At 37.9% G+C, this 13,641-nt stretch overlaps 1 protein-coding gene across 1 annotated transcript in view; it reads left to right on the top strand.

Annotated features, from left to right (window-relative positions):
- The window catches only part of LOC126297622 (monocarboxylate transporter 10), a 428,114-nt gene extending 421,693 nt beyond the window's left edge, over nucleotides 1–6,421 (top strand). Inside the window, exon 7 of the mRNA XM_049988638.1 lies at nucleotides 639–6,421. Coding sequence (XP_049844595.1) covers nucleotides 639–769 — 131 coding nt within the window. The 3' untranslated portion in view covers nucleotides 770–6,421. The remainder of the gene's footprint in view (nucleotides 1–638) is intronic.
- Nucleotides 6,422–13,641: the final 7,220 nt, after the last annotated feature.

Below are 13,641 nucleotides of genomic sequence, written 5' to 3'. Positions count from 1 at the left end.
TTGTAGACTTAAAGTACAGCTCATTTTTTCCTCTCATACCCAAATTATGATGTGTAATTCTTTCTCAATGTAAATAAATCAAATTTTTCTCTTTGTCATTTGTAAAATGTAATAAGGAGAGTTGCAATATTTAGATCTTGCTTAACATCTGAGAGTGCTAACATCTATTAACAGTCTGAGTATGTTTAAGCATTCACAAATTTACACTGGTGACAGCTTTGGATGCCTGATGAAAAAATTGCTGATATGTATCATGAAAAATTTCTGTGAGGCATTCATAATCATGCAGGACCTTACTCTTGTAACTCACAGTCAAGCCTGCTTACTGGCTCCTATTTATTAAAAAAAGACGTTTCCTTCTCTTTTATGGCTTGGTAAGTTTTCTTCATTCCAGTTTCTGTTTTTTAATTTTTTACAATAACTTTTACTTGCATGCTAAATTCAAAATAACAGTTGCCATCTATTTTTCATTATTTTTCTCAATAACATTTCAAATCCGTTACCTAAATGCATGTTTCGTATCTTCTCAAATAGTAGGATATTTTAACCTGCACTAACTCCATTCAGGAGATGATAATTGAGAAAAATTTGGTGTTGCAAGTGAATTGTAACTGATTTCCCTGTAATTCTTTTTACAGTTGACAAACATATAAGTACTGGAAATGACTGTGATGATGATGACGTACTTGGGGAACTACCACACATAACCGAGGCAGAATCTCTTCTTGAGGAAGTGAACAGAGCAATGAATGGAAAAGTTGGAGTTTGACAGTGTTCTATGTAATGAAATGTAATTTTGTCTCGAAAGACTAAAAATAATCTACAGGGACTGATGTACAATTTTTACAGTGGTTTCCAACATACATTTTACAATAAAAGAAATACTGACTACAAATACAATTTGTAACTCTGTGAAACACACTTCATTCTTTTTCTTGTTCTCGATGTGATAATGCTAAACATGACATGTTTATGAATTTCTTTTTATATTTGCTTCTAATATGTCTTTTCATGGGAAGAAGTAGTGTTTAGTGGTCATCTTATTTCAATTCCAGTAGCAGCATTTACTGAGTGAAAATATCGAGCGTGAAATCACTAGTGTCTTACTTATTGCACATGCATTTGTACTTACATGGTTATGTCAACAATTTTAAGCATTATTGCCACAAGCATTTCCAAAATTCGCTGTTTTTTATATTCAGTTCATGATTAAGATCTGTAAAATATTTATTTGTAATCATTACAAATATTTATATTTTCTACTACAGCTTTAATTCCAAGAAGTGCAATTTTATTCGATAGTGAAGTTAGGTGATACACCATTCTTTTTTCAATATTTAATTTCCATGTAATGGACTTTATATATTTCCATTTTGTTTTTCCGGAGTTAATTGTTATTTTTTCCTATATGATTCCGCTCCTTCATAAATATGCATGAGTCCTTTTTTGCAACACTAGTCTAAGACCACAGGATATATGAGACCGTAGTACTGATTTCCAATTTTTTATTGCTGTTATTTAGCTGGAGAACTCTATACGTATAAAATGCTAAATGTTCCTAATATAACAGTGATCTCCAAGTTTGTGTTCTCCATATAACAGTTAAATTTCAAATGTTTTTGTTTTACTGGAGAAATTACAAAAATTTTGTTAAAGCAGTTCTCTATTTCGAAGTAATTCTGTGTGTGATAGATACATAGTCATGAAAGTTTTTTTATGCCACTGTTTAATACAAGGGTGAGTGACACTACCAGCTCGCTACAGGAAGTTGTAACCTTAAACAATTTACATATCTTTAACATATCTTTCAATTCAATCAGTGGTATCAATATCATGACAAATGTAAGTAATGTACCATTTTCAAAACAGTTTTAAGTATTTTTACCAAAATTTTATTAACTCTTATGCCACTCCTTTGTTAAGGGTTACCCATATGACCTTTACCTCCTCTAAGAAAATCCTGTATGTCTTAATAATTTATGAAACTGCTCTAGCTACTTTACTGGGAAATTTATTAATGGCTCTTTTCCTTTATTTGATTAAAAATTACTGAATTTGGTTTTTGTTGAGCCATAATGCATTAAATGTGTATCATCCATCTGTACTTTACTGGGGAATTTATTAATGGCTCTTTTCCTTTATTTGATCAAAAATTTCTGAATTTGGTTTTTGTTGAGCCATAATGTATGAAATATGTATCATCTATCTGTACTTAAGTGTTTAAAATATCCTGTAGAGCAGCAACCATATATCTGCAAGTTTTTTTGTTTTTTGACTATTATGCAAAAAACAATTTAAAACTATTTTAAGAAGGAATGAAGTGTAAATTGCTTTAGTAACTCAATTTAACAAAGGTCTCATGCATTACAAATATGCTTAATATATCTTAAAAGTGCATTTTGTTTACAAAAGAAAATTTTGAAACTTCAACAATAAATTTCCTACGTTTACTGTCAGTACCATCATTACTCAACTCATAGAGGTCCTGGTATGTATCAACAAATCTTACAAAAGGGAATGCCAGCTGTGGGTAACAAGTATACCTAAATATGAACATAACTGTAAGAAATACCTGGCACAATTATATCGATAAACCTATTCGATTTTATTCCATATTAAGACAATAGTTGTTTGCTCAGCAGAAGTGTTATTATTTTCAGGAATTATTATCCTGACGAGACACAATTCCTAATAGAAATAATGAAGAAATTTAGAAGATGTACTTTTTTTGAACCACAAGTTTCTGTTTTAGAGACAAAATATGAATATTTTCACACAAATAAAAGAATAATAGCAGGTTACTCAGGACCTAGATTAAGAGCATGGATAGAGGAAAGTTTGTGAAGATTACCTAGTAATACTCCTTGAATGGATTACACGTAGTGGACCAGTGCCACAGCTTAAATGGCCTTCCCACAGAGCATAAGTGTCTTTAATTTTCTGGAACATGAAAAGGTTGTCATACATAATGTATCATCTCATCACATTTCTGCACCTAGCACCAGCCCTCCCTTTCAGTTTACTGTAAATGGTTAGTGTCTGATCCTTTTTCCCCATTTCTTATCCTTAATCAAGCTCTATTCTTCCTTTGTGACAGTTTTGCTTGCACAGCATACCACATACGTCATCCTCAGACTCTCTGTCTCATATACCCTCTCTCTTTCTTTTTTTATGTCATCTCAACTTCTTTAGCCTCTGCTTCCAACACAGTTACCCCAACATCTATATACACCACCATCATTGTATCCCTTTGCTTCTGTCGTTTTATTCCATCTTCTGTCATCTGTAATGTGGCACTAGCTCAGTAATACTCCCTTATAATGTTACACAGCAAAACCTCATAGATGCCATTCCTCCACTGTCCTTTATCCATGCACCTACATGATGTTTGTCATTTTTTATCCCTCAGCTCCTCTTCTCAAGCTGTTGTGAAGAAACTTGTGGTTAGAATATTATTAAGTATAAAAATTTACTGAGAAAGTTTTGACTGGCTTATATTTTTTATTTGATTAAAAATTTCTGTAATAGATTTTTATTGCTCCATAATATTTATTTAAAGTATGTTATTTCATGTTTCGACATCTTCCTAGAAAGCAGTCTGATGTAACACTGTGATTTATCAAATTAGTGTGACTGATTTTATACTGTTGATGTTTTTGAGGCATTTTTCTTTGCAATTAAGGATGCTATATGTGATGATTAATATCATAAGATAAAAACATTATTTTTACTATTCTATAATGATATAGAAATTTTAAAGCAGTTTTTTGTCATTCTGATGAAGCATCTCAGTTCCGCCATTATTTAGCAATGTGGGGGGGCATCATTTCATACTTGATTATCTTCTGTAAGATCAGTGAAGCAAATGAGTCTCTGCAAGGAACTGTCTTTAAGTTACCACAAAAATATGCCAAAACAGCTGTGCACAAAGATTTTACTTCATAAATATGGTAAGGGAAGTTCTGACACAATGTAAATTCAGAATTTAAATTCACCAAATAGCAGAAGTATTGAGTCGTTGACAGGCATAATCAAAAGAGAATGAAAACTTGCTAACAATTTTAATAAACTTTTTTGGAACAGCGATCAAAAATTTTTTTGAAAACTTGCTAGCTTTCAAAAGAAATACTATGACAAGTTAGGGTACAAAAAGCCACTCGCTCACACACACACACACACACACACACACACACACACACACACACACACACCCCTGTGCGCCTGCACATTGTACCAGCTAAACACACAATGCTGAAGCTGCAGTTTACAAATGGACAAGATGGGAGAGGTGTAGGGCGTGAAACAGGCAGGAAGCAAGAAGTGAGGTTGTAGAAGAGTAGCTAGTTGCTCAGAGAGAGGCAAATGGTGTGCTGGAAAGGAATGTGGAGGGATAAGTGTCAGGTGTGTGGACTATGCATGTGACACACAGGCACTGGAGTAATTGATTTGCAATGAACAATGAAGATGATGTGAATGTGTAGGTTGCGAAGGGGTAACAAGACAGAAGAAATAAAAGCTGTCGGGTAGAGAGTGTGGGGCCACTGAGTAAGCAAAGATTCAGGCCAGAGAGTTGTGGACACGAAAGATGTTTTGCAGGACAACTATCACCTACATAGTTCAGCAAAGCTGGTGCTGGAGTGAAGGATCCAAATGGCATAGTTTATGAAGCAGCCACTGAGCTCGAATTCAGTATATGCTTCATAGCTCATGTCATCAGGATCCTTCTCTCCAGCAACAACATTTCTAAACTATGTAGAGTAGAGTTATCATTATGAAACATCCTTCTCTCTCATAACCCACATGATCTCAGTCTCTGGTAACCCATTGTCCCCACACCCTGTAGCTAACAGTTATCTCTTCCTCTGTTCTCTCATCCATTCCCAGTCCTTTGTTTCGTTTTCAATGTGTACTGCAGTTCATTGGCTCCAGTACTCATGTATCATATCCCAAGTCTGTGCATCCATCCCTCTCTCCTGCATTCATAGCTGGCACACCTTCTGCCTCCCTCCAAGCTGCTAACTACCCACCCTTAACCTCTTAGCCTGGTTTTTGCCTCTTTCTCCCTCTACCTACCCCAGGTGACATATTGCCCATCCCACACTAGTCCACCTGCCAATTTGCAATCCTCGCATTGTGCATCTAGCATTCTGCCAAATGATTTCTTCCAAAAACTAGGAAGTTCTCATTGTCTTTTGTGTGTGACTATCACTGACTCAACAATTCTCTTATTTGGTCAGTGTTTTCCTTTACGTGTAAAAGATTTTATTTTTCTTTACTTCACATATTTACCAATAATTTAATGCATGCAAGATATGTTCATATGCAAAGTTACCAGTTGGTTGTTTTTGCATTGAATGTATCTCCACAGAGAGGCTGCTGTTTTAGTTTCCCTTAGTTTTTGAACTATTCTGTATTTCAAAAAGAAAGGCTGTTTCTGTCCTACCAACTTGAGCACTAGCATTAATTTTGTGAAAAGTATTTTACATATCATTAGAAACATTTGGGGTATCAAATAAACATAACACATGGGAAGCTATAAGTATATTCGTAGTCTCATATTATGCCATATCTATTACTGATGTAGCTTCCTGTGTATTCCTTCATTTTGGTTTTGATAACTTGAGGGTATACAGTTTTCCAGTACAGAAGGAACAAGATTACAGTTTAGGAATAAAAATTTACCTTGTAACAAGGACTGATAAAGATAAGGAACATTTCATTTATGACTATAATTAAACTTCTAGAATTGATGAGCTTTCCATTTTACCTGTTAATTAAACAAGGCTTACATGTTCCAACGTTACATGAATTTCATCACTGTTTAATTAGAGGATGATTGTGTATGAATAGTAGATGGACTGGACTCAGCACTTGGATGTTTAGCCACACCATTATGTTATTCTGTACATGTGGTTAATAATAGTTTATATTTTCTTATTAATGCGTCAAAGTGTATGTCATACATATACTTTCGTAAGCCACATGATATAGACTTATAAAAGAGCTCAAAACTGGTTATTACTACATTGTTGTATCAGCATTTAAATGAATGAATGTTACTATTTAGAGTCATTGGGCTCTTACAAAATATAGCACTTGTTGTTGCCAGAATGACATAGTTTTTAAATACTTCATTTGAATTGAGAAATATACTCTGTTTTTAGGATTTAATGTTGGTAATTTTGAATTAAGTTTGCAGCAACAGGGTTTAAGCTATAACACTTACTTTCCAAGAAACTAAATTGCAACTTTCTTATAAAATTTAACTGAATGATATGAGGATAACAGTGTATATCACTGCTTATGACAATATGCTCAAATGTTTATAGACAAATGTTGTGGAACAACTTTCGCTGTTAATGTTCCTGTATTTAAAACAGACACACAGATGAAAGGAGATTAATAAAAATTTTTCTATAAAAAAGTAGTGCAATTTCATTATTTTAATTTAATATGCCTTAATCATAATAGTGTGATGTATAACTTACAGCATCACATTTGATAGGACTGTCTTGCTGCTAAGGCATAAGCTCTCAGTATATGAAAATGTATCACAGATAACGTATCACAGAAATAATTTTCACATTCATCATCACCCACTTGCCACCTGCTAATGGATAAGGGACTCTTTCAGACTTAAGAATTCCAGACTATTCTGGTTCTTCTGTTTGTTTCTTTTCTGTCCATCCTGTTGTTGTCTTCATTTGCTGTAAATAGAAATACTAATCAAACAGTTCTGTGAATTAATAGTTAATTTGTGTAATGAAGCACTTCTATTCATTTTTTAAGTTTATCTGCAGTGTGGCAAATAGTATAATGTCATTAGCAAAATGAAGGAGATCCAGGTATGTTACATTAAGGGGACATTGTACGTTCTACGCCACCAATGTTAAATTGTCGAATTTTGCGGGCCGTTATCTTGGAAACTTTGTTAAGGGTCGACCGAAGCGTCCGATCCCACCCGTCGGCTTTGTCCCGTGACGTAAGGCTGTTGTGGTGTGTGACGTCACGACGGCGCGTAATTTAGTTTGTGAGAGTGGCGTGTTTGTAGGTGTCGTTTTGATGCGATCGGTGGTGCTCTCGGGTGGTGTGTTAGGTGATGTTTTTGGTTTAGTTTGCGAGTGTGGCGTCTTGTGTGAATTTGGCTAAATTGCTTTTTTTATGTCTTTGGTAGGTATGGATATGACTGACAGGGTCAACAGTTTTCGGTTGTCGGCTATGATGGGGGACAGTGCATTGTCTCTAATAAAATTTCTTCAACTATTCGGATTTTTGGATGAAGTCGTGAAGTGTTCAGTATGTCGTGCAGAAATGAGGCTTAAAGTTCCGGCGTCTCGGACCAGGGACGGCTGTATGTGGAGATGTAAGGATAACAGGCCAAGGGAAGTGTCGGTATTTTTCGTCGCTTTGCGTGGTTTTGTATTTGGGTGGGTGTCTAAATTTGTTTATATTTAGTTTGTCCCTACTCAAAAAACCCCTATTTCCCGCACTTGTCCCGTTAGTGTCATTAGGCTTTTTGTGGAACGTGTGTGTGTTTGTTTTTCGATGTATTTTCGTCCTCATAATGTTTACGTAACGACTTTATATGCACCATATTGGAATCGTGGTTTATGGTCGTTTTGTCATGTGTTTTGTGACGTCATGGGATCGGACGCTTACGTATCGCCACATTGTGTTGAATCTCATACTAGGCATGCTGTGGAAATTTGAAGTCTTTACCATCAGTACTTTTTTAGAAAAAGGGTCATTTATTGCAAAAAATGTAGTTAAGAGATATTGAGATTTAAAACTTTTTTTATTACTAATTCTCGTACAGACTTACATTTCTGCGTCTTTTATGCACTCGAATTATCGTGGCCCATGATCTGTGTCCTCTTCAGTGTCACAACAGCTCAGTGCTTGCCTCCTCCTTTTTTTTCTTGCTTCTTTTGTCATTTACTAAGCAGCTAACTCTGCTTTACATAAGCGCAGCTCATCCAGTTCCCACAGTCCTTGACCTGTGTTCTGTCCAAATCTTACCCTTAACTTCTCCAGAACCTTAAGTCTTTTATAGTTCCCACTATTAAAAGTATTACAGCATCAGACACTGCTAACTTTACAGTCATAAGGCCAACAAATACATTTTTAGGCCCACGGCATCACACAACATTATTGAAGGACTCATTCACATTCTGGGTCCTCCAATGTAAACACTTCTTTAGCAACTCAGGATCTGCCAAATCTCTGTAAATAGGTTTGATTGCGTGGATTTCTGCCAAAGGAAGAGAATGTTTATATGCAAATTCATGCAGAGTGCCAAAAAATTGTTTGGTGGAGGTGGACACAGCATGACACGGCTTTTTATTGCTTGATATTCGATGAAAGAAAGTGCTCCACACAGCTGCCTTCATCTTCTCTAAATTGTCACAGTTATCTCTAATGGCCTTCCCATAATATTTCTGCAATTCATCAATTACTTTGTCCATTAGTCTTCCAGCACATTTTATTGTCTTGCCATCAGACAGTTTTGTGTTACCCAGCTTGCCTTTTAGGTTACACAGACGTGTTCCTACACACTCAAGTTTTTGTATAGGAACATCACATGGCTTTCTGGTTTGTACTGCAATGAAAGCCTTGCTGTCTCCATCATCTAAGTAATTCACATATCTAACACCTCTCTCCTTCTGCGAACGCTCGAATATGTTAACTGCTCCTTTTAGCCCCATTCCTCCACTTGTGCCATCATAATTTTTTATACAGTGCTGCTTATGAAGTAATCGGTTCTTCTGGTTCACTGTACAACCTTGGCAGTACTTACTGAGAACTTCAAAATCCAAAACATTTCTAGTGTCAATACTTATTGCAGATGTAAAACCATTCTTAGAACTAAATCCACGCTTTTACCATGATGCATCCACAGCAATGCTGATGTCTGAGTCAGCCTAATTTTATTCAACAGCTTCTGATGTATCAGCAACCATTTTATCTCCAGCAACAGCATTTACCGAGTTCCCAATTGCTGTTACATATTTCGTATATCGAGAAGGTGGTTTTGGCAAACTCAACACAGTGCAGAGAACATTACCAGCACTTGCACATTTCCCAATGCATCTAAGACCATAGAACAGTCTCACATTAGTTTCATACAATTCATTACCTGAACACTTTGTTGAAGTATGAAGTGCTTGGATTTCTGACATTTAATAATTTAATAATTAGTTTAGACACAATACCTATTCTAGCTCAAATATCCTCATAAAGTTTAACTTCACCACCACAGAGACAGCAAGAGACAGCTTCAGAAAGAGCTTGTGCAAGGATTTTCAGATCAATAATGACGTTGTCCATAATATCATTACTTTTACCACTGTCACCCCTTCTAAAGTTACTTTAATTTTCGATGCACTAGAGGGCGTGGCCACTTCAGAAACATTATCGTGGTTTCCGTCACTGCTAGCACACATGTTTTACAATAACACTACTTTCAACGAAAATTGGTATCAAAAACAAAGGACTGATTGTTTATTCTTTTTGAGACGTAGCAGTATGCACAAAGCAAAGCAATTCACAGTCTTCTAGACTGTGCAGTCCCCATGATATGACTGCTCAACTGTGGTAGTATATACGTAGCCACGAAATTTGACAGTTACACGTCAACATTCAAAATATTATTTGAATGTCTCAGAACTGTCTAATTTTAGTGTATTGTATACCAAAATGTTCAGGGAAGTCCAAAGTACATTATGGAGTAGAAAACAGAAATTGTCGAACTGGGTTCTACAACTTAAAAACTCTTCGATCCACTCACATATCTGTGAACCTATTCCATCAGCTCATACCTTTGTTAACAACCTGCAATGGGCACTGTGTCAAATGCTTTCCAGAAAGCTAGAAAGGTGGAATCTACCTGTAGCTCTTCATCCATAGTTCACAGTATGTTATGTGATAAAAAGGGCAATTCGAGTTTCGCACGGCTGATGCTTCCTAAAATCATGCTCATTGGTAGACATAAGCTTCTCAGTCTAAAGGATATTTAGGAAATTTATTAAATTTGAACTAAGAATATGTTCAAAGATTCTGCACCAACCCGAAGTTAGGGATATTGGTCTGCAATTTTCCGGTTTCTTTCTTTCACCCTTCTTGTATACAGGAGTCACCTGCGCTTTTTTCAAGTCGCTTGGGACTTTCCGCTGGACGAGAGATTCGCGATAAATGCAAGCTACGTAAGGGGCCAATAGCGTAGAGTACTCTTTGTAAAACCGTACTGGGACTCCATCCAGACCTGGTGATTTATTTGCTTTCAAATATTTCAGTTGATTCTCTACGCCAAGGGTGCTCATTACTATGTCGCCCATAAAGGAGTCTGTCCTATAGTCAAACGGCAGTATGTTTGCACGATTCTCCTGCGTGACAGGTTTACTGAACGCGGAATGTAAAACTTCAGCTTTCGTTTTGCTGTCTTCAACTGTCGCTCCAGACTGGTCAATAAGTGAGCGGCTGGAAGCCTTAGATCCACTTAGCGATTTTACATAGGACCAGAATTTTCTCGAGCTCTCTGCCAGATCTTTCACTACGGTAGGACGGTGGTAGCTGTTGTATGCTTCATGGTTGGATCTTTCCACAGACGCACAAATCTCTACTAACCTTTGTTGCCGCCATTTTTGCCATCTCTTTTGTAGTAAGAGTGCAACAGCCTCTGCTTCCCCAGTTTCTTATCGGTCTCGTTACTAAACCATGGGGGTCTTTTCCATTCTTTATCCACTTACATGGCAAGTAACTCTCGAGAGCATGATTTACAATCTGCTTGAACTTTCCCCAAAATGCCTCTATGTCCGTCGTACTGGAAATAAATGATATCAATTCACTAAGTGAGATGCTAACAACTAATTATCTCTTGTATCTAACAGAAACACTCTCTTATCCTTCTTGCCTGATTTATTAACTTTTGTAACTATAGTTATTGTAATGCAATCATTATCTCTAATACGCATTTCTGTACTGACGTTGTCGATACGGTCCAGCCTATTTGTGACTGGAAGGTCTGGGACATTTGCATTGCATGTGGACTGCTGAACTAGCTGCTAAAGACTATTTTCAGAAAACGTGATCAAAATCATTTCGCATGACTGTCTGTCTGTACCCCTCATGGTGAATCCATAGACATCTCAATCTATACTCCGGAGGTTAAAGTCGCCTCCAACCAGTTTTGCGTGATCTGGACATTTATGCACTGCTGACTGTAGACTTTCTGTGAATGACCCTAGAACTGTCACAGAGGAATTGGGTGGCCAATAAAAACATCCAACAATTAATTTGTTTTCATCTAGACCTGTTATACGCGACCAGATAACTTCGCTATCACACTCAACTTTGACCTCAATAGAGACAATATTTTTGTGAACTGCAGTGATCACTCCTCCTCATACGACCTTTAATCTGTCTTTCCGATCTACGTTCCATGACTCGCTAAATATCTCAGAGCCTTCCACTTTAGGTTTCAGCCAGCTCTTGATACCAAGAATAATACGAGTGCGAAAACCTTCATGGAAGGCAGTAAATTGGGGAACTTCGTTATGAATACTTCGACCATTTGCTGATAAATATTTGACAGTCGAAGTGACTTTACTCTGAACACAGACGGACTGACTTTGTTGTGTATCGACTGGCGAGTTTTCATCTGGGTATTTTAAACTAATGTCTAGGCTAAAAATCCCAAATGTGCGCTTCACAAGTACACTGCTACCTGAGCAGCTGCTTCCTTTGTGTATTGCACCCCTGACTTATGGGTCCTACAACTACAAACCCAATAACGCAGGTCTAGAAGTCTGCAGCCAAGACCATCATAGAGTCAACTTAGAATTTGGTTGGGGCCCTCCACTTGGCTCAAAACCAAAGGACCCTGATAAATTCTGGGAACAATGCTGCGTATTGTGAGCTCTACTTGCACTCCACACGGAAGACCAGCAGCCTTCACCACCTCCGCCAGCTGTTTGTATGGACTAAGGAGACCCTCAGAACCCATGTGACAGGCAGCGTTGGTTTCGACGTAAGCCACAACTAGTAGACGACTGTGTCCTGCACACTCAGTATCCACAGGCAGCGCAGCCTCCGCATCTCGGATGAGGCTCCCCAGCAGACATAACGAGTGCACATTGGCTTTCTTTCCAGTCCTGAACGCTATCTGTCTAAAGGTCCTCATAACTCACCTAACATTGGAGCTCCTGATAACTAGTAAACACCCTCCCCTCCGTGCCTGCTCAGATCCTGCTGAAGCAGCGGCCACAACTCCAGTCACAAGGTGAATGAGCAAGGCCATATGTCCAGCCTCCTCATTGGCTCTTCACAGCGAGTGATGTAAATGCATTACCACCAGCCACTCGCCCTGCTGTGAGGATGGAACCATCATGCCAGATACAATAGGAGGTGTCTTGGCAGCAGAGCCCATGGGCGAAACAAGCGGCACCTGAAGAGTCCCACGCAACACACCAGATTCTGAAACACTGATACACCACGAGACAGTAGCCTGAAGGTGACTGACTATAGCCGAAAGCGTTCAGCTGTTTGCGAACTTTGGCCAGCTCCTCTTGCATCTGCATGCCGCATTCACGAACCCTAATTTTCATAGAAAGTCTAACTGAAGAAGTAAGCTGTAAAAGCAGACAGAATCCTAAATATGCAACTTGCTATCCTCCTGTGTCACTAATGGACGCAGATGCATTATTGAGCTTTCTAGCTGGCAGTTCAGTGAGCAACTACTGCGCTACAGACTGGATGAATTTACATTTACAAAAACTTCCTTAAACAGGGAAATTTAAGAAATATACTATCAAGAAAACACAGGAAATAATAAACGCTTAACTTGCTACTCTGTTGAAGTGCATCAGCCAGGAGCTGCGTCCTGACTGCCTGACTTACCAAACAATAGACGCTTTCTGGTATAAACACCTGAAAATTGTTCTGTCTGATCAAAAGTATGAGACATCTCTATGTAATTCGAATCTGAGTGCCATTTGTCACGAGAGCCAGACGCGCCAGTATAAAAGGGGGTGCAGAGTATTGTGTTGTCAGTAGAGAAGCAGTAACAGGAGAATGGGTAAGTCAGGAGAGGTCAGACTGTTAGGACATGTACTAGTGATATGATATCAACACAGTAACAGATCCATCAACGATATTTCAAGCCTTCTGAAGCTGCCCAAGAAAACTGTTTGTAATGTGACTGTGGAGTGGAAATGCAGCTAAACCAGAACCTGGCAGACCTCATGTACTGACAGAAAGAGACTGCCGAGGACTGCTGAGGATGATTGTAAAATATCGCATGAAATCAGCGGAAGGAAGTATTCAAGATTTTCAAATTGCTAGTAACAGTCTAGCTAGCGCAACGGCTGTGTGCAGGAGTTGAAAAGTATAGGATACAATGGTCGAGCAGCTTTTCCTAAGCTGCATATTTCTGTAGTTAGTGCTAAGCAGCGTCTGAGTTTTAGGAAGTCAGTCAGAGAAGTGAGTTGCAGCTAGGAAGTCCAAATCTTTAGAGAAGTCTTTCTTTAATTGCTGACTCTCAGTGCAGGAAAACCCAGAAGTAGCAAGGTCCACCCTGTAAACAGCCTTGAAAGCAATCCCAACCAAACCAGCAATGACCCTTTGAGTTATTTTAAGAGGGCGATA

This window comes from Schistocerca gregaria, chromosome X (assembly GCF_023897955.1).
Source record: "Schistocerca gregaria isolate iqSchGreg1 chromosome X, iqSchGreg1.2, whole genome shotgun sequence".
NCBI lineage: Eukaryota > Metazoa > Arthropoda > Insecta > Orthoptera > Acrididae > Schistocerca > Schistocerca gregaria.
This window is presented reverse-complemented; position numbering and strand designations above follow the sequence as displayed.